Genomic DNA, 22094 nt, shown 5'->3' with positions numbered 1-22094 from the left:
ACATTACAAAAAGACTGCCGGTTTAAATATTATCCGTTAATAGAACGGAAAAATATTACATCAGTACTTAGATTTCAGTACTGGAGCATTTCCCCAACGGGGAATCGAACCCCGGCCATGTCGGTGAAAGCGACAGATCCTAGCCACTGGACCATTGAGGATATATATTTATGATGCAACTTGATATAAATATGTCGGTAAGCTCAAGTTTTGTGGCGAAAATTTTGGAGGAATTTTTTTGCCCTTTTCTTTGGTATATTTTAATCCCCATACTAAAAGCATTCAACGGCTGTCCTTTTTATAATGAAGCTGATGGAAGTTTTGGTTGACTTTCTGTTTGCACTTGGTTCTTGTTAAGGACACATAAGATTATAGTTGTTGTTGTAGAACAGAGTCTGATCATAACGGACATTGAATAATCACAACTAAAAGAAGTACAGTGGGTGGACTATTGTCCCAGTGTTTCAACGTTTTTTACTTTCGACTCCATAACTCAACCAATTCTTAGGCTAAGCGGCTAGTTATATGCTCATTAGAAAGGTCGCGGTCCGTACTACATAATATCAAAAACTCGGATTTTGAAGAGTACACAGTCTGAGTTAATCAACAATAGAAAAAAAACACCGCACTGGGACAATTTTTCCGTTTGAACATAAATTTTATTTAATAGCGAGTATGTCCCCTTTTAGGTTTAATAACTGCTTTGCAACGGACAGGCATGCTATCTATATATCGTCTACACTCGTCCACTGTAAAAGTATTCCATTCTTTTTCAATCTTTTCCCATAACTCATGTACACCTTTAGCCTTAGTGTCATATACACTCAGCTTGAGTTTAAGGTGATGCCATACATGTTCAATAGGGTTTAAATTGGGACTTTGGGCTGGCCAGCTATAGATATGTTCACTGTTGAAGTTGTTATCCACAAAACCATTGCTTAGCAAGCTTCGAAGTGTGCTTAGGATCCTTATCTTGTTGAAAATAGACATCCTCAGGATTGTATACACAATACTTTAAGCTGTCCATAAGGGTAGTTTCTAAGATATTTACATAATCTACAGCTTTCATAGTCCCATCATGTATCCAACAAGCATACCCAGGTCCATCGTAAGTGATACAACCCCATACTATAACACTTCCTTGGCCACCTTTTACTGTAAGATCTAAGTGATGAGGCTGCAATGCATCGTCTGGTCGACTCCAGTAATACTTGCAACAGTCTGATCCAAAAACATTGACTTTAGTCTCATCACTAAACACCATGCGCCTCCAATCATCGGTTGTCCAGTCTTTGTGAGCCATAGCCCATGCTAAACGTCGTTCCTTGTGCTGTTTACTAAGTGTTTAGGATAGGGGGTTTTAGGTAAAAGTAGTATAACAACAAAGATAAAGAAATACTGTTAGAACTTGGTATCTCTTTATTAAGTTAAGATAACTAAGATTGAATCTGATTAATTCTACATGTAAAAGTGAGAGTATTTATAGACATGATACGGATAAAGAGTTAGGACAGATTTATGGTCAATTCGACAGGATAGATGATTACTATTTCTAATTATTAGTTTAGCCTGTTCCTAGCTTGTATTGTCAATTATGCTATTGGGATGGTTTCAGATAGCTCTGGATGTAGGACTATTTAGGAGACGGTACGGATGAATATAAAATCCTCTAGTTCCGTGATTGGATATTATAGCTAATAATAATATCTCAGTTAGGATAAATGTTTGCGTGACTTAATGATGATCCGGTAAGTAATTGTCATTCCTTATTCAACATGCTCATATCATCAATAAACTATTTTACAACCACGTCATATATTTGACTATGTGAAGTTAATATGAATAAAGCTTAATATAAAAATCTAATCAAAGTCTTTTATTGATCTATGTTGGGAATAATGTCATAAATGATTCCAAGTTATGTCAGCATATTATTTAGGATCATATGAGATTCCTTTTACTAAAATAAAGTGACTATAGTCTTATGTATCCTTAACACTAAGCAGAGGCTTCTTGGCTTTAATTTTAGCTCTGAAGTTCATACTTTTAAGAAGTTTTAAGACCCCAGAATAACCAATAGTATACCCCAAACCATTCAGATATTGATGTACTGCTTTCGCTGTCTTGAATTCACCCTTTATTACTTGTCTACGGATGTATGATTAGGTAGTTTCACCAATAGTTGCTCTTCGACCAGGGGCTGCCTTCATCCGGTTTGGAAAGAACTTGTTGGCATACCTACCTAAAGTGGATTTTTTCAATCCGGAAATGCGTTCCATAACTTGTTCATATGCCATGTTACTAGCCAAGAGCAATTGGATTTGATTTTGAACAGATTTGCTGATAGTACGAGTCATTTGAGGCAAGATAAAGATGAGAAAGTACAGTATAAATAGAGACTAAGAGAAACATTTTTAGATATATATGTATGATTTTTTTCTTTAAATGTATTAATATATAAAAAATTTATAAAAATATAAGCATGCTGATATAAATATGCATTCTATACAATATAGACTAATTGTAATTTAGATAATTTTATAATTGCGTAAATATAAAACATTGTAAATAAAGCATATACAATTTTAATATATATTTATAATAAACGTATATAATGTATAATACATAAATATAAAAAACATAAATGATAAATATCAGAATAAGTTCATAATAATAACATTAAGAACAAAATGTTTCTCTACTAAGTTTTTTTTCTTATTGGATACTGTAATATTTGTTATTTATATTAAATTTGCAATATAAATTATTATTTTGAAAACAAAAAAATTGAATTTGATATATATAATAAATGGATGATGAAATATATATTGAAAATATCAGAAAATTATATAACATAGAAAAAACAAATCTATTGAATAAATGGAGCTTCATTCATAATAATTATCCGCAAATAGAGAAAACTAAGTATCTTCATAGAACTATATTACAAGAAGTTAAATTTATAGACGAAATCAAAAACGAATTATTAAAAAAATTAGGATTTTTACCTGTACATATATTTTTAACAGATTTTTTTTATAAGCTAGAAATACCAGGACCTTATCGTCATATAGAAAAAGGTTTATTGATTTTATATCATATTACAAGTGGTTTATCAATTAATAAAATGAATAGATATATTCCTCATGCTAACTTTTTTAAAATATATAAAACATTTTATATAAAATACAATGATGATTTAAAGAAATGGATAAATAAATTATTATATACAAATTATTTTACAAATAATATTATTAGAGTTCTATCAGCAAAAATGAAAAATCCAAAAAAACTTAAAAACATTACTTGCTTTGTAGATGGTTACGATAGCCGAATAAGCTATCAAGATATTCACTTTGACAAAAGTAGAATGTATTCTTATAAATTTAAAGACTCCGGATATAGGACACAGTTTTTGGTTGATATAAATAATTTTATAATGTTTATATCGGAAAGTGTGCCTTGTAGTGATAAAACTGATGGAAAAATGTTGGAAGATATTAAATTAGAGAAATACATAAATATTAGCGATTGTATACTTTTAGATGGTGGATATACTTTACATATAGAAAATACCATTGAAAAAATTAATGAAAGAGGTTATGATTTAGATATTGAATCGTTTGCATTTCCTTTTAGAAAAGAATTAAATATTGAACTTACGGACAATCAAAAATCATTTAATAAAGAAATTAATAGTTTAAGATCTTCAATTGAAGCATTTTTATGCAATTTCACTAAAACTTTTGAAAGATTTAATAAGCATAATATAATTAGAATTACTGAATCAAAATTATATAATATACAGATGAATTTATCAGCGGTTTTATTTAATATTAAAAACAGTGTAGTCGTTTACAATTTAACTGATGATATGAGTTGTTTATACAGCAGATGGATAGAGAAGAATTTTGATTTTAAATATTTAAATGATAAAGAAGAATTTATTTTATTAGAACCATCATTACAATATAAACAGGATTATATAAATAACAAAAATAAATATCAAAATATTTTAATAAATAACATTTTAGCAAAGATAAATGATATAAATATTGCAAGTTCTGAGAATATCGATGAAAATATGAGAGATAATGAAGACAGCAGTATATATGATATTGAAAAGATAATCACACATAAATTTGATGAAATAACAAAAAAATATTCATATTTAGTAAAATGGTTAAATTATCCTGTTGAGCAATCAACATGGGTAGTAGAAAATGATTTTATTCAAACAGATTGCATAAAAGATTATTGGAATCAACATAATAATGATTTATAAGAAATCTATACAATATATTGTTTTATGAAATTAAATTTGCGTCTTTAATTTTAAATTCATCTAGAAATGTCTTGGCATTTCTATTATATCTGAGTTTGAAAATTATAAGTCAAAAACCTATATTAAAAATATTTTTTACAATACAAATGTAATAATCGGTTTATCACTTTTTTAATTTTTCTTATAAATGGTCTATATATTTACATATGTCCTAAAAATAAGAAAATAATATAATAAAATGTAAATAAATCTTTGTATGATTTTCATATATTAACATGCTAATACCTATTATAATTTTAATTTATTTTTCTTAAAAAGAGAAAAATTTTCTGCTTCGAAACATCTTTATATGATATTGGAGTTTATACGATTGAATGAGTATTACCATATAAATAGATGTTACTTACAGCATCCCATGAAAAATATTGCTTAGTGATAAGCCTAGAGAAACATTTTTAGATATATATGTATGATTTTTTTCTTTAAATGTATTAATATATAAAAAATTTATAAAAATATAAGCATGCTGATATAAATATGCATTCTATACAATATAGACTAATTGTAATTTAGATAATTTTATAATTGCGTAAATATAAAACATTGTAAATAAAGCATATACAATTTTAATATATATTTATAATAAACGTATATAATGTATAATACATAAATATAAAAAACATAAATGATAAATATCAGAATAAGTTCATAATAATAACATTAAGAACAAAATGTTTCTCTAAGAATTGTTTTAATCGTAAGATTAAATAAAAAAATTAAACAAAAAAACAATAGCAGCAATATAAAATTAAAATCCTTCTTTATTGCAGATTTCTTTATATTGCAAAAGAGCCCCGTTTAATGGATAAAAAGTTGGCATCTATTTATATTCTTTGTGAGCGTAGATATAAAAGATATAGACTCGGCAACGATGTCGTGCTGAAGAATCAATGATTAAGCTAAAGCTTGTCGATGTTCTAATATATGCATCTGAAGTTGAGCAATAGAAATGATAACCAGTCAATTAACTTTGATCTAATTACTTTTGGGGTTGACAATTGATTAGACTCGCTAGGATGACAAATACTGATCTTATTGTTCTAAATTTGGAAAAGTGTGGAATTGTTCAATCATAGTTTAATCTTTGTGTATCGTTATTTATTTCAATACAACTGATATCTTATAGAAAATAACTATGTTTACAACATTATCCTCCCCCAGACTTGACAATAGTCAGGTCGGCATTCATGCAGATACTAAATGTTATTTTCTTATTGGTTAATTTATGTATCTTGATGCTCAGCAAGTTTATGAAGTCAGCGGCCGCTCTGCTACATGAACTTTTTTTTTTTTTTTTTTTTTTTTTTTTTTTTTTTTTTAGTTTCTATTGTTTCTTATTCTTTTACTTTTTCTAAGGACTGTGCTATCTTGTACCATGTCCTTTCTTTTATGGTTCTTGTTTTCTTCAGTCACATTAGGTCTAGCAGAAGTCTTTTTAGTGTAGTCTTTTTCATTAGCTATCATCTTTTGCTTTCGTGCTTGCTCTAATTCCTTCAACTCTTTTCTCTTAAGCCAATATTTATCAATGGGTACTGTGCTGGAGAAGGATGATGCTTTTTCCCACGTATTCTCTCTTTCACCATAACCAGCCCATTTTACAAGGTATTCTCTTTGTCCTGGACCGCCTCTGTGATCTCTAATATCCTCAACTTCATAGTATGTATCTTCTATAGCTGTTTCGTCAATAGAGACTATCTTGAGTTCTGATGGGACATATTCACGATGTAACAGTTCATTTTGCTCATCTTTTAAGACATAAGAACCACCTTGAGTTTTTCGAACGACAATGTAAGGCCCTTCATAAAGAGGTGATAACTTACTAGTCCGTCCTGGTAATCTAACCATAACTGCAGTATCCTTCGGAAGATCTATGATCATATTTTTGTCATTGAACCTCTTGCTTGCTTCCTCTATGATCTTCTGTGTTCTTTCACGAATGGCAGGAAACACAATCTGGTACATGCGATCAGTTCTCTCAATTAGCTCTTGTTCTGTAACAGGTCTATTAGGAATCTTATCAGCTATACTCTGATCACCGTAATCCTCAAAGCTATTAAGTCTTCGAGCAAACATCAAGGAAAATGGAGCACTCTTTGAACGGTGTCTTATTTTATAATTCGACGCTAGTTGGACAATTGGTAATACATCATCCCAATCATTGCTGTTAGAATTAACCATTTTTCTTATAGTGTTTAATGTCGTCTTTACAGCGCTCTCGCTCACGCCATTACCTCGACTGTGAAAGGCTGTACTGTATCTGCGATCTATTCCTAGGTGCTTGGATAATGAGTGCATGAGGCTATTCTTAAACTCTCTGCCGTTATCACTTTGAATGATTTTAGGTATGCCATAGTCACCAAAGATTTTTATTAATTCTTTTGCTACAGTGTCACTTTGTTTATTTTTTAGTGGACGCAGTATGATGTACCTGGTACATACATCTATCATCACAAGGACATAGACATTTTCATTTGCCGTAACAGGTAAAGGTCCTAAAAGATCAATTCCAATATGGTCAAATGGTAGATATGCAAGAATATTCTTTAAAGGATGATAACCTTTCTTGCTTATATTGTATCTCTGGCATTCAATACATGATTTGATTGTCTCAGTAGCATCTTTATAAATATTATTCCAATGAAGTCCTTGTGAATGTAACTGCTCCACAATACTCGTACTACCGAAGTGTCCGAAGGTATGAGCATCTTCAAGTAGACGTGCTCTCTTCTCAGGTGGAGGAGTCATATAGTCAGTTGTGGGATTATTAGCAAACTTTTTATTTTTTATTTTCACAGCTAGCACATTTAGTTTCTTGTCCTGACTATAGATCAAGTTGTGTCTCTTTGCTGTAGAGTTTGTCTGTCTTTTAACTTTTATTTTATTTTGATTTTTATTTTTAATTTCCTTTTTTTCTTTTTTATTTTCTTTTTGCGCAGCATCACCCCCTCCCAGCATGAACTCATTATTCAAGCAAGGTTCATAAAGTCTAGAGAGTAAGTCTGGTAATTGATTGAGAATTCCTTGTATGTGAATTACATCAAAGTTGAAATCTAGTAAAGTTTCTAACCAGCCTATCATCATAGGGTTTGCTTGTTCTTGGGTATGTAAATACATTAAAGCCTTATGGTCAGTACGTAATTCAAATTTATTTCCCCATAAAAACTCACGATATTTTTCTAGTGCAAACACTACCGCGTACAGTTCACGTTTAGTTGTATTCCACTTACGTTGAGAGGGTGACAAAGATTTGGATGCAAATGCAATGTGTAAAGTTCTATTCAGCTCATCTCTTTGGGTCAATACTGCACCAACACCATATTGTGAGGCATCAGTAGCCACGTAGAATTTCTTTGACAAGTCTGGAGTGTGCAACAGTGTCTTTGACTTTAGAATCTCTTTTAAAGCAATGAATGCATCAGTGTGTTCTTGGGTCCAGTTGTTTTGTACATCAGGATCATTACGAAGTCTGTCGATAGGTGCAGCTACACGAGAGATTAAAGGTATAAAGTCTCTCATATATGATACAATACCCATTAATCGCATCACTTCTTTTTTATTGCGTGGTATAGGCCAACTATCGATGTTTGTTAGGCGGCGTGGATCTACTTTGATGATACCACCACTCTCAACTACAAATCCTAAAAGATAAATTGATCGTTGATACCAACTGCACTTCTTTACATTGATTTTTAGGTTGACGGAAGTTAATCGTTCAATCACCTTTTTTACGTTTGAAGCATGATTATCAGCTGTTCCTTTGATTACACAGTCATCAACATAGGTTTCAATGAAATCCATATCCGCGAAGAGTATTTTCATCACTTTACAGAATATTGCAGTAACTGTCTTTAGACCGAAACAACATCCTTGAAAGGTATATGTTCGATTCTTAAATTGGAAGGAGAGTTTGTGTTGATCTTTAGGGGCTACAAGGAAACTATTGTATGCGTTTTTCAAGTCAATCTTAGTGAACACTTCACCACCAGCTAAGTTGTCAAATATGCTTCTTATTTTTGGAACAGGATAAACGACATCAGGGATTAGTTTGTTGATACCACGAACATCTAAACATACTCTGTGGCTCGTTATCTCATTGTTCTCATCTTTCTTTGGTACCATTAATAAAGGACTATTAAAGGATGTGTTAGCGCGGTTCTCTTTAATGATACCTGCTTTTAACCATTCATTTATTTGCTCTTCTAATTCAGGCATTTGTCGGTGAGCAATCGGATATTGTCTCTTAAAGGACTTTGCTCCCTTTTCCATTGGTAATTCTACTACAGATTCTGGTACTGTGCAGAAAGATCCAGCAGGAATATTTTGGTTGTCATCGATTGCATTCTGGATATAAGCCATGAATTGCTTTTGTTGATCTTCGGTACCATAGGGTGAGTTGTTAGGTTCAATCTCATTATTAGCATCAAAATTCATATTTAGAAATTGTGCGTCTTCTTTTAATCTATTTGAATAATCATCTTCATTACCTGGATACTTGTATGCTACTCCAGTGAGGCCGATATTCATCTTTCCAAGAACATCAGTTCCAAGCAAGACATCAAATTCTTGTGTCATTGCCTCATTAAAATTTACCACTTCAAAAGAATGTTTAAAAGAGATGTTATTCATATATGTTAAAGTGAGAGGATCGGTTTGTCCAATTCGTTTACAATTATTATCTGAAGACAAAAAATTTAAAGAACCATTTACAGGATTCACTTTGTTAATATTCAATTTATTATTTAAACAAATTTTTGATATGCAAGTGATATCACTGCCAGTGTCTATCTTGCCAATTAATTTCTTGCCCTCTATTATTATAGGAGTCAAAAGTTTAAAAGGATTAGTATCTTCATCTTCAGTTATTTTATTTCATAATGCCTTACAGTCATATGAATTATTTTCAGCTTCTGTCATATCATGATCACTATTATTTTCATCATTTGCAGTACGAACAATGGCGTAAATCGACTTGTCCGAATCTCTTGGGTTTCTAGGATCGACATGAAGTTTTCTTTTATAATCTGCGTATTCTTGACATTGGTGGCCATGAGACCAACTTCTACCACAATATCGACAGGGTTTACTTGTGCTTGCTTTTTGAGGAAAATTCTTATTGCCATAATACTTATTTTTTATGGTCGACGCAGCATCATTTTTCTTGTTTGCTTTGCTAAAGCAATCATCTTCATTGTGATTTGCATTAGCACCACCATGTTTTGAACAAAAGAAAGCACCAGACGAACCATGACCTTTGTTTCTTTTTTGACTACCGAAAGGACTAGTACTTGTGTGGATTCTTTTGCTACCACTGGTGACATTGGCATAGGATGCTCCTGAATAGGTTCTCGGGTCATCTCCTAGCAAATTTCTTGCTATTTCAGCAGCTCTCTCTACAGTCCATGGTATATTCTTATTTTCTTTCAGAACAAAAGCTGTCTTACACTTCTCAAGAACAGATTCAGAGAATGATGCTTTAAATCTAGCAGCTACCATTGGATCATTTTTATTTGCCCCAGCCTCAACACAAGTGCTTAAAAATCGGGTCATATACGAGGAGACAGATTCATTTTTATTCATTGTCATGGTAAATAGACGATGCATAGCATCTGTTCTAGCGTTGTCAGTCAAGAATTTGTTTGTAAATACAATTCTAGCTGTATTCCATGTGTCACATCTCTTTAGGTCTTTTTCAATCCAATCATCATGGTCGAAAGCCAAAGAAACAGGGAGATACCGACGCCAAACCTCTTGAATGTCCAGAGCAGCAGAATAAATGACCTTTTCGAAGGACCGCAAGAAGTGTTCGACTGATTCATAGCATTTCTCACCAGGAAACGGAACATCGGGCCAAGAGGAGAGTTGAAACTTTGGTATATCATTTTGGGTCAGCCGCAAACCAATTTCCTTCTTGACAGGAGTAGATGTTGTAGGAACCAATTTCCCAGAGAGAGCAAGCAACTGTGCACCATATTTGCGCATTTTGTTAAAAGCCAGGTCTGCCTTTTCTTCTTCACCAGCCATGATATACTTTTGGTACAGTCGGGCAGATTCTTCCTTTTTATACCTTATGAGTTTTGAAACTTCAGCATCAATGTCATCATGATCAGACGTAATTTCCTGCAGATTTGCATTTTCGATAGGGGTTTCTTCAGAGCCATCTTCAGTAAGAGAAGGGTCTTGATCTACTTGTTCGATCTCCATGTCAGTAGCACCAAGCTCCATGGGTCTGTCTTCTTGTTTGGGGTTTTCCATAGCAGTTTACCAGGGTAGGAATCAGAAGGATGATTAATTTTAAAAAATGTTTTAATCGTAAGATTAAATAAAAAATTAAACAAAAAAACAATAGCAGCAATATAAAATTAAAATCCTTCTTTATTGCAGATTTCTTTATATTGCAAAAGAGCCCCGTTTAATGGATAAAAAGTTGGCATCTATTTATATTCTTTGTGAGCGTAGATATAAAAGATATAGACTCGGTAACGATGTCGTGCTGAAGAACCAATGATTAAGCTAAAGCTTGTCGATGTTCTAATATATGCATCTGAAGTTGAACAATAGAAATAATAACCAGTCAATTAACTTTGATCTAATTACTTTTAGGGTTGACAATTGATTAGACTCGCTAGGATGACAAATACTGATCTTATTGTTCTAAATTTGGAAAAGTGTGGAATTGTTCAATCATAGTTTAATCTTTGTGTATCGTTATTTATTTTAATACAACTGATATCTTATAGAAAATAACTATGTTTACAACACTCCGAAAAACCCATTGCTCTAGTGTTATGAGGCCGAACGGGGGTCGATCTAAGGTATTGTCTGCAGCTGATGAACATTACTATGTACGCCAGCTCACCAAAAATTGTGTTCCGAGTGCTGTGAAGGTTACCAAATGTCTTGAAAACGATATTGGAAAGAACGTAGGTGTTGAAAGAGTTCATAAAGTCCTTCGAAAGTCAGTCTTAGGCGCGATTGAGAAGCCAAAGAAGCCATTACTCAGTACAAAGAATATCCGCAACAAACTTTCTTGGTGTATTGCTCACAGTAACTCGACAGTAGATGACTAGGAACGCGTTATTTGACCAGACGAGACAAAAATAAATAGATTTAATTTGGATGGACACACCTAGGCTTGGATTCGATCAGGGGAAAGCCTCAAACGCCATCACGTGAAGATTGCTGTTAAACACGATGGATGCAATATCATGCTGTGGAATGCCATTACCTATGCTGGAGCCGGTTGGATGTGCAAAACCAATGGTAATATGGACAAAGCAATGTACAAAGAGACCTTGGAAGGTAAGTTGGAGTGTACGATAGAATATGGTGTCGATAAAGTAGGCTTCCAACGTCATCAGGTGATTTGCCAGCATGACAACGACCCTAAGCATACTCCGAAAGTAGTAAAGTAGTACCTTCAAAAACGATTTTATAATGTTTTACAATGGCCTGAACAATCTTCTGGCTTAAAGACTACGGAAAACATGTCATCATTGGTGAAAAGGAGGCTTAATGACTATGAAACTGTACTAAAATGCATGAATGAGCTTTATGAACGTATAATCAAGTTTTATAGGAGCTTATAATGCCGGAAGAGTGATAAAAAGTTACAGGAAGTATGCCACAACGTATACGTAAGTATATTTAGAACAAAGGACGTTGGTCAAACTATTAATAATAAATAAATAAAGAAATTGTGATTTTTTCAATATGCTCCCAAAACTGTCCCAATGCACCGGTCATTTTTTACATTCATTATCTCCGTCTGTGCTACATAACTTGAGAAGCAGTCTGTACCACGTACATCTACACCGCCACAGCTTTCAAATGAGGTACAACAAGGCATACTTTACGCAATCAGTAATCGCACAATTGACGGTAAAAGACAAAATTACAAAACATTGGGACAGTTTTGGGAGTCACTGTACATGCTGGATTAGTGAAGGCACGATGAAAGCTTCTGATTACGTCGGAATACTTGGTAAAACTCTTATGGATAGCCTTGAGTACTACGGCTACCATCCTCAGGACATCTATTTTCAGCAGGATAACGATCCTAAACACACGTCTAAGCTAGCTAGGCAATGGTTCAAGGACAATAACTTCAAGTGTGATCATACCTTCAACTGGCCTTCACAAAGTCCAGATCTAAACCCAATAGAGCACATCTGGTACCACCTTAAGCTCAAGTTAAGTGCCTATGATACTAGGGCAAAAGGTGTGCATGAACTATGGAATCGCGTTGAAAAAGAATGGCCTACTTTTACAGCAGAAGACTGTAGGAGATGCATAGATAGTATACCTGATCGTTGTAGAGCTGTAATTGCTGCGAAGGGCGGTCATACAAGATATTAATAAAATAATCCACATAGTGGAAAAATGGTTCCAATGTCGGGTTTTGTATTTAGTCTTAATTTTTCCCGATTGTGTAACGGTACAGGCAAAAATTTTTTGCACTAATATTAACCTGAAAGGCGCTACAAAATGGATGTTTTTGTGAGCCGCTACTGTTTGTAGTTCAAAAGATATAAAGCTTTAAAGTTGCAAGTTGAAAACATTGGAACCATTTTTCCACCCACTGTATATAAAGAAATACTGTTAGAACTTGGTATCTCTTTATTAAGTTAAGATAACTAAGATTGAATATGATAAATTCTACATGTAAAAAGTGAGAGTATTTATAGACATGATACGGATAAAGAATTAGGACAGATTTATGGTCAATTCGACAGAATAGATGATTACTATTTCTAATTATTAGTTTAGCCTGTTCCTAGCTTGTATTGTCAATTATGCTATTGGGATGGTTTCAGATAGCTCTGGATGTAGGACTATTTAGGAGACGGTACGGATGAATATAAAATCCTCTAGTTCCGTGATTGGATATTATGGCTAATAATAATATCTCAGTTAGGATAAATGTTTTCATTGTTGTAAACATAGTTATTTTCTATAAGATATCAGTTGTATTAAAATAAATAACGATGCACAAAGATTAAACTATGATTGAACAATTCCACACTTTTCCAAATTTAGAACAATAAGATCAGTATTTGTCATCCTAGAGAGTCTAATCAATTGTCAACCCCAAAAGTAATTAGATCAAAGTTAGTTGACTGGTTATTATTTCTGATGTATCCATCATTCATAACTCGATATGAAAACAGTATTAATAAGCTACATGTAAAATATATCCAATAGACAGGCTACAGGTTAATTCGGATAATCTTCATTAAGGATAAGATGCTGCGTAATTGCACGGTTAAACTATATTAAATCCAGGAACTAAATCACAGTCAGCCGCAGTCAATGATATACGAGTATTCTATGACAAATATAACAATAGAAGAACACGTAACCCTTATCTATTTATCATCAGCTATATCATACTCATTAATTATTAATCCATGACATGAAATATTATCCGTGTATGAAAAGTATAAATAGAGTACAAATTTCTTATTAAATAAAACAATCTCTTTATCGAGTCTCGTCCTCTCTTGTTCCTTTTTATTCTTGGATAAATCAATTTCTATTGTTCAACTTCAGATGCATATATTAGAACATCGACAAGATTTAGCTTAATCATTGGTTCTTCAGCACGACATCGCTACTGAGTCTATATCTTTATATCTATGCTCACAAAGAATATAAATACAGTAGGTCACAAAACTGCTGCAAGGAATCCATTTTTCTTGGTTTTTGTAGCGCACATCCTGTTACAATGGCACAAACTGCCTCTGTTCCCACACAGTAAATTTCCTACATGTTGTGAAACGTTTGAAAGAGTTTAAGCCCTATTGGATAAGTATTGAAGGAAGTATGAGGCGCGCAATTTGAAAATTTGAAAAAATGAAAATTTGAACGGAATGAACTTATTTATTAATATTTAGTTGGTCCTACTTTTCTATTAATAATCTCTTGAGTTCTTTCCGGAATGTTATCTACATGTCCTTGGCAAAGATCTTTATGGAAGCCATTTCATATTTCATCAACTCGTTCCCAAAACACATCCATGTTCTTTGCTCTATATTCGTAATAGTTGAATTTCAACTTCAATTGATGTCCTACGTGCTCGATTGAATTTAAGTCGGGGATCTAAGCTGGCCAATAGTTAACATAGCTCTCTTGGTGACTACATAACTAGGCTATTGTAGATTATGCCTTGTGCTTTGTGTTATTATCATGCTAAAACTAAATGTTGGACCAGTCGATATTGTAGTACTTCATCGTATCACGAAGCGTAGTGTTCAAAATATGCTGGTAAACACCCGAGTTCAAGTTTCCATCGTAAATTTAGCAAGCATATCCTGGTCCTTCAGAGATTATACAACCCCAGGGCATCATTTTGCTAGCTCCGTGATTGATTGCAAAATCCAGGTCATGATGTTGAAGAAGGTCACTTGGCCGTTTCCAATAGTGATCAGCATCATCAAAGCCCTATACGCTGAGCTTGGTCTCATTAAAGTACACTGTTTGCTGTCAGTCACTCATTGCCTAACCCTGATGCTCCTTGACCCATTCTAACTGATGCTACGTATGCAATTTTGTCTGAAATGGCTTCTTTTTTTCTATCAGAAAATGGAACTCCATTGATTTCAGTACGTTAATTTCTGACTGGTATGAGATATCATAGCCAAATCCAACCAGCTCCCGGTACACCTCTTTAGAAGCCTTTAGAACCCATTCCATGACTTTTCTTTTGATTAACCGCTTCGTCACTTTGGAGACTACTGTAGGTCTACCACCTGTGTTTACTGTCCTACTTGAAAACAGCCGTCTAGAGTATCTACTAACAGTTGATTAATGTAATCCAGGCTCCTTGGAAATATCATACATTGATGTGGATGCGGTTAATGCCTGTTTGTGATCGTTTATTTTCTCCTCTGACAGCCGTTTAGGAATGCGATTGACGATAGGGTAAAAAAGAGAAATAATTTAAATAAGGGAATATAAAATTTAAAATAAAGGAATTGTAAGCGCTTTTATATACTGGCATCATTCTAATCATGTCAAGAATGTGAAAAATTATGATAGCAACCGGTTGGGTCGTATTAAAATTCGTCATTTAAAACATATGTGAACAAGTAAAAAATGTCGGATGTTCATAATACTACCTTTAGCGATCTCAAATTCCACCAATAACCATTGCCCATATCCGATAATCGACGAATAAATGCACTTTCTATTGAGGTACAAACAGTCAAGGTTTGAGATAGTTTGGTGCAGTACCCATGGACAACCAGCTGTAAAACCTGAATTTTGCAATTCCTTGCAGCAGTTTTGTGACCTACTGTAGATGCCAACTTTTTATCCATTAAACGGGGCTCTTTTGCAATATAAAGAAATCTGCAATAAAGAAGGATTTTAATTTTATATTGCTGCTATTGTTTTTTTGCTTAATTTTTTATTTAATCTTACGATTAAAACATTCATGATTGTCATGTTTTGACATGTCAATAAAATAACAGTCTTATCATTCTAAGCTAAATCTTTACAAATGAGTTTGAATAAGAATAGATCCTGATAATTACCAACTGCCCTGAACAGCCAAGTTTCACTTTCATCTCAACAGTTGATTATTTACATCAGTTTATAAAATTTTTCTTATACATGTCAAATCATATCGGTCGTAACTATCTCTTGTCATTTAATCTCAGGTCTTGCTCAAACTAATATAAATAGCCTTGGAATCTTTCTTTAATAAAAGTATTCGACTTTAGAACTATTGTTCGGTCTCGTTAATTCTTCTTTGTCTATTTTAAATACTTAAAACACTTCAATGATTAAAGATGATCCGATAAGTAATTGTCATTCCTTATCCAACATGCTCATATCATCAATAAACTATATTACAACCACGCCATACATTTGACTGTGTGAAGTTAATATGAATAAAGCTTAATATAAAAATCTAATCAAAGTCTTTTATTGATCTGTGTTGGGAATAATGTTATAAATGATTTCAAGTTATGTCAACATATTATTCAGGATCATATCCGATTCCTTTTACCAAAATAAAGTGACTATTGTTGTAGAACAGTAACTGATTGTAGTTGACATTAATAAATATAAGTCTTAATACAAGATCATAATTAAAATAAAATAAAATACAAGTTTATTTAAATAAGATCATACAATCAATTCCAATTAAACATGTTCTTTTAGAATATGTATTGTATTCATGAGAGTTCTTTGATAAGAAGAAGTATCAACTAAAATAACCAAATCCAATCCAATGTCAGGAATATTGCTAATCTTTCACATAATTGAAATAACGTGTAAAATAACATTAGTCAAATCAGTGAGGAATTCCCAGAATAAAAGATAATCTATGACAGACATACAAAAGAACAAATGAAAAGTTTTCATAATCATAATTAGAGATAACACTTGCTAAAGTACCTGAATATTAGAAGAACGATAATAATAGAAGATATCAAGCCACTCACTCAATAAGATATAAATACCTGTCTTCAATTAGAATAATTTTTACTTTAACTTAAACTGAAATAAAGATCAGTCTCAAAAAGTACGCAATCTGTTTCTTGATCTTTGTTTTTACCTTTTCCTTTATTATTTAAACCATTATACAACAACTATAATCTTATGTATCTTTAACACATTGAATGGTCATCTACATAAAGCTTTTTAGAAGTTGTTTGCTGACATTTGCAAATTTGATACCAATTGAAACAGGCATGTTGAAAAGTTTTGTTTAACTTTGTGATAAGCAAGGTCATAAGAGATAATAAGGTATGCTTGATCTACTACTTTGCTTCATTAAATTTTTTGAGAATGACTCTGATTTTCTTTTAAAAAAAGGCTTTTTTATCAAGACGATTCTGTTATTTTTTACATTGATAGTTATGAATTTTTTTCTTATCAGTATAATATTTCTCTTCATTTTTATTCTTTACGTACAAAAGTTGCATATCTAGACTTTCTGCTCTTTTCCAACAAAAATCAAACTATAAGTAAAGCTACTCATAAGCCTAAACTTGTAATACATAAGTACTATTAGCAATAAAAAAAACCAGAACAATTATAAGACATTGCCAGTTTTTTAATAAAAAGAAAGAACCATGAAGCATAGGAAATAATGATCTCAAAAAGTCTTTACTCATATATAAAAGAAATAAGTGATATGATACTATAATAATATTTGCTTCTAAACACAATGTTTCATTGCAAGATATCTAATGTAATAGATAGATTGATCAATTATAAAACAGAAATTTATTATATAATTTTGAAATTACTTTAATTAAATGAAAAGAGGTCTGCTCGCTAGGTAAGTCAATACAAAGCCAGTAAATGGTCTTTGATATAAAGGTGGTCAACAAATTTACATATTCCTTAGCTTGAATGAAAAAAAAAAGAATGATTGTAGTTGTACCTGGAGGTAAGTTTTTTTAACTGATCAGTCATTAAACTTATCCCAAACTAGTAGAGGATACACAGCCGTATAAGCAAGTTATGCGGAGATAATGTTCATTTGTCTTTGTTTAAAAAAATGTACAAAACTTGTGAAGATAGAAAAAATGGATAGACAATAGTACATCGGTATATATCTCCGATTCATTTCTGTTATTTTTATTCTATTTTATTTCTATTTTGATTTTTAAACTATGGAAATGAAGGTGAAATAAAAATGGGGATATATCATCAGATACTATAAGTACTAGCGGGGTCCCTTAATTATTAGAATCATTTCCTGATGGAAGAAAAACGGCAAGTTTATAAGCATCATTTACTTTAATCCTCCAAATTGTCCATCAACTCAACAGAGAATAAGCATGTTTTATATAAAACTTTTCAAGCCCCTTTTATCAGATCCTCAAACCATAATAAGCAAATGTTTGATCCCAGAGCTTATTAGTATTATAACAATAAGCAAAAAAAAAAAGATGAATTTTTTGCGTTGATTTTTAACTAATAGACAATCCAAATATCTGATGGATCTGTCTTGGGAAATAAAAATAAAAGAGCATAACGTGTGAATAATAGAAGTTAATGCTTTAAGATCTATTTTTGATCAGTAGGACCATAAAAAGGGTTGAAGAAAATTTTATATAAACCTCAGCATATACACTATTTCCAGAAATTAAAGTCGCATTTTGTAAAGTTTTATAATATAATTTATATGTAGTTGCGACAAGTCACGACGACTTTAATTTCTGGAAATAGTGTATGTGCTTTTTATAGAATTAGAATAACCTAAATTAGTTAACTATTCTGTCTATTAACTTTCTTTCTATAAAGGATTCACAGGGACGCGTTATGATTTATTCATAAATGGAAACTTATCGGACAAAGGGGCACTACATTAAAACCCAGCATATTGTTTAATCTCCAGAACTGAAAAAAAAACCACGAATATATGCACAAGCTTATTAAATCATCTAGTGTTAATGCTACTTACAAGTGTGTATTTTAGTTCATTTTCACGCTATTAAAAAGCATATTGCAATGATTTTTCGAAGTCTTAATAAATGTAACAATCCCTTATTTATATCTGTATATGAAACCAAAAGTTTTCCGGTATTGGAATAGTTTTAGATCATAGAGAAGCATACAGAATATGTGGTATTCATCTTTTGGCAAAGTTTTGATATTTAATAAAAGCGTTTTTTATTTCTAAATCTTACGCAATTTTCTAACATTTGCTTTCTAATTGACGAAGTACAACTACAATGGTTACCGTTAAACATCGTGTGACTTGAAAGTATTTATGCTTTTCTCTGGTGTCTGAATACATATCACTGCACAAGAAAATTACGTAGATTAAAAATGTGTCAAACAATCTTGATCGGCATTGCATCGGAGTATGCTTTATGCAAGGAAAAAAGGACTGCAGTAATAACTTAAAACCAGTGGCTGATCTTTTTCTTACAAAAATATTTAAGCTTCACACGTTTATAAATAATTTGTATAATAAGGCCTAAAATTATGCTAAAAAGATAGAAAAGAAAACATGCTCTGTTTATATACAATGTGGTTGTCGGTTATTTAATTTTGAAATCGCATTGACGTTTTTCCAAGCTTTGATTTTTCTCAGAAGTCTTTAGTCGTTGTTTTCTAATTATGTCATTTATATTCGTAGTTATTTAATTAGCGATAGAAACCTTGATTAATAATCAAAAAGTTTGATCTTACTATGGTTATTCATTCAAAATAGGGATTTTTTTGGGTAAAAAATTGAGTATGTATTAAAAGATATTTCTTGTTCACTAGCATATGAGAGTAAGCTACCCTTGGTTAAATTTGTATCTGATAGCTATTGTTTTATCAAAAGTATTGTTAGATTCATTAGATTTATGCGCTTAGCCAAGGCTTTTGGTGACACATAAAAAGACAAAGCTTCTGAACTTAAAAAGCACACTATAAAAGAAAGCCTTGTTTTTTAATTTGAAAGTAAAGAAAGCAAAAATGGCTCCAGTTATTACATCTCCTGACAGATACAAAAAGTTCTTGGAAAAGTATCATTATAACCAAGTTTTGAAGAATGGAAACAGAATTGATATTTCAGGTCAAGGTGGTTGGGGTGATTGTACAAATGGTCCCTCTTTCCAATACAAATCATTGGAAGAAGAAATTGAACAAGCTTTTAAAAACGTTGAGCATGTATTGAGTACTGTAGGTGCTTCCTGGAAAGATGTTTACAGTGTTACTTCATATCATACCAACTTTGCTGAAACTTCTGAACGTGTCTGCACTATATTCCCCGCTTTGTTCAGACAGCATATTGGTGAAAGAGCTCCTCTATGGACCTGCGTTGGTGTTACGGCCCTTGGTGAGAAGGAGATGAATGTAGAAATAGTAGTCTCAGCTATTAAAGATTAAAAATGTTTAAACAAAAGATGCTTTTGATCAAAACACTTTATTTCTATATTACATCAGCAGACCTAGATCCAGCGCGTTTTTACATCAATATAATTATGAAAATTCTGCAGTTATTTGAATTATACTTGTATGAAACAATGAGAATATAAATTCTGAACGCAGTATATTTACAAAACAAACTACCCCTATTGCGAGTATGGGCATGTAGAAATGATGTTTGTATTTTATTAATAGAATGTACATTTAAATTAAGCGCAAGAAAAGGAAATGGTGAATTTATTAGTTAGAAGAAAGTCGCTGAGATCAATAAGGGAGAGACAATTGTTTAACAATTAAAATAATACTCAGCTTCATATTCTATTATCCAGCAACTGATTTTTCTGATTTAAAGACCTTTTGAAAATCTGCTTCTGATATGATTGTATGTGTATTCCTATAAGAAGGAAAGTTGTTTCTAGGCCTATTTTAAAATTCCATAAAAATGACTTTTAAACAACATCTATGGTTTATGTCTTGTGTGGTGAACCTGAAAATTGTAACATCATGTATATGATAAGAAGCAAACAGAAATACTATTTCAATAAAAGAATAAATGATGTTTGTGCAGTCTATAAAAGACCATATGCAACGACATCTTCAATTTGTTACTTTATTTTATAGAGTATAAACTGTCAAGAGTCTTTTATTATAATTAATAGTTGCGAAGTTTTGTAAATACATTTTTCAAAGAAAAAGAGAGAGATGCAAGCAGACATGTATAATGAAGGGTATCAAAGTGTATTCAATGGATATATTTGATATTAAGCTTAAATATAGTGCTTTTAGTGATAACTTGTATTATTTCAATACTCAACAAGTACATGTAGTCAAAATAACATCTAAATGAATCATCAGACAATTTCTTTCAAGTAAACACGAATATTAGCATGAGGAAGAAAAAAAATCATAATGATGCTTATATTGGTTCTAAAGTATAAAAAAGTACCTATCAACTTGCCTTCTGCTTTGTTTAATGTGAAATTAAATAAAAATGTATTTTATTAATTCTGAATTCGCTTTTATCCGTGTTGTTTTTGTAGGAACATTACCAAGTAAAGAAGGGGATAGATTGCGTATGATTAATCCAAGGGATTAATGTAAAACGTTGAATATGCTATGGCATTTTAATCAATACTTGTGTTAAGAGGGATATACCTTTTAGTCTGTGAGCTAGTTCTGGTATACAGATGACCCACTCCAGGTAATTTATTCGTATAATGATTCCTAGTATGTTAGAAAATGACATGATGCTAACAAATAACCTTTGAAGTAAAGCTGAGCAATGATTTTTGCGCATATTTAGCTTTGTAATCCATCCTCGCGTGCTGTCAATATCATCATCGTTTTCCTGTTTTCACTCTCCTAACCAAATCACAAAGCATGAATATGCTGTTTTTTTAAATTGTTGCTTAATGGTATTCAAATGCATTTCGACATAAAAGAAATGGTCCTACAAAAAGGATGTTCATCTACATTGCAATCATAGCCACAGCTTAAAGAGTACAATTCTAGAGAGTAGTTCATGCTTCTCAAAGACAGAAAACATCACTTTATATCGATAATATACTTGGCTGTCGTCATATGTGCTACCAACTCTTCCAATTTATATGGTCTTTATATCTAAAATTTTTGTAAATTATCCTCAACTTAATCTACAGTTATGTTTCACATCTTTGACTTTATGTAGTTTTTCTAATCGAATATACTGATAAAATGTATTTTTATATCGGAATGGAATTAGTATGAATTAAACTATTTATGTAATATATGCTCTTCTTGAGCTTAGAGCTTATAACGGTTTAAGTAAGAGCAGTTAGCAAAGGAGACTCTATTATTTTAATGCTATTGAATTGAGCATCAAAGT

General features: G+C 32.0%; 6 protein-coding genes and 1 non-coding gene across 7 annotated transcripts; 2 read left to right on the top strand and 5 right to left on the bottom strand.

Moving 5' to 3' along the window:
- Positions 1-89: 89 nt before the first annotated feature.
- Positions 90-161, bottom strand: RO3G_19132. The gene has a single exon. It is a non-coding gene; the product is annotated as a tRNA-Glu (tRNA).
- Positions 162-663: 502 nt separating this feature from the next.
- On the bottom strand, positions 664-1303 carry RO3G_10862 (uncharacterized protein; the record flags this gene model as incomplete). Its single annotated transcript, XM_067665446.1, has 2 exons — positions 664-1012; positions 1098-1303. 2 exons carry the CDS (start codon positions 1301-1303, stop codon positions 664-666), a joined length of 555 nt encoding a protein of 184 aa, XP_067521547.1.
- An 859-nt stretch (positions 1304-2162) lies between these two features.
- RO3G_10861 (uncharacterized protein) lies at positions 2163-2357 on the bottom strand (the record flags this gene model as incomplete). The annotated part of the gene is made up of 1 exon (XM_067665445.1): positions 2163-2357. The coding sequence occupies one exon, from the start codon at positions 2355-2357 to the stop codon at positions 2163-2165; it is 195 nt and encodes a 64-aa protein (XP_067521546.1).
- A 3305-nt stretch (positions 2358-5662) lies between these two features.
- Positions 5663-10597, bottom strand: RO3G_10860 (uncharacterized protein; the record flags this gene model as incomplete). The annotated part of the gene is made up of 2 exons (XM_067665444.1): positions 5663-9060; positions 9229-10597. 2 exons carry the CDS (start codon positions 10595-10597, stop codon positions 5663-5665), a joined length of 4767 nt encoding a protein of 1588 aa, XP_067521545.1.
- Positions 10598-11989: 1392 nt separating this feature from the next.
- On the bottom strand, positions 11990-12191 carry RO3G_10859 (uncharacterized protein; the record flags this gene model as incomplete). Its single annotated transcript, XM_067665443.1, has 2 exons — positions 11990-12013; positions 12096-12191. The coding sequence occupies 2 exons, from the start codon at positions 12189-12191 to the stop codon at positions 11990-11992; spliced, it is 120 nt and encodes a 39-aa protein (XP_067521544.1).
- Positions 12192-14069: 1878 nt separating this feature from the next.
- RO3G_10858 (uncharacterized protein) lies at positions 14070-14428 on the top strand (the record flags this gene model as incomplete). Its single annotated transcript, XM_067665442.1, has 2 exons — positions 14070-14098; positions 14239-14428. 2 exons carry the CDS (start codon positions 14070-14072, stop codon positions 14426-14428), a joined length of 219 nt encoding a protein of 72 aa, XP_067521543.1.
- Positions 14429-19777: 5349 nt separating this feature from the next.
- On the top strand, positions 19778-20191 carry RO3G_10857 (uncharacterized protein; the record flags this gene model as incomplete). Its single annotated transcript, XM_067665441.1, has 1 exon — positions 19778-20191. One exon carries the CDS (start codon positions 19778-19780, stop codon positions 20189-20191), a length of 414 nt encoding a protein of 137 aa, XP_067521542.1.
- Between the last annotated feature and the right edge of the window lie 1903 nt (positions 20192-22094).

This window comes from Rhizopus delemar, genomic scaffold (assembly GCF_000149305.1).
Source record: "Rhizopus delemar RA 99-880 supercont3.8 genomic scaffold, whole genome shotgun sequence".
NCBI classification, from domain to species: Eukaryota; Fungi; Mucoromycota; class Mucoromycetes; order Mucorales; family Rhizopodaceae; genus Rhizopus; species Rhizopus delemar.
This window is presented reverse-complemented; position numbering and strand designations above follow the sequence as displayed.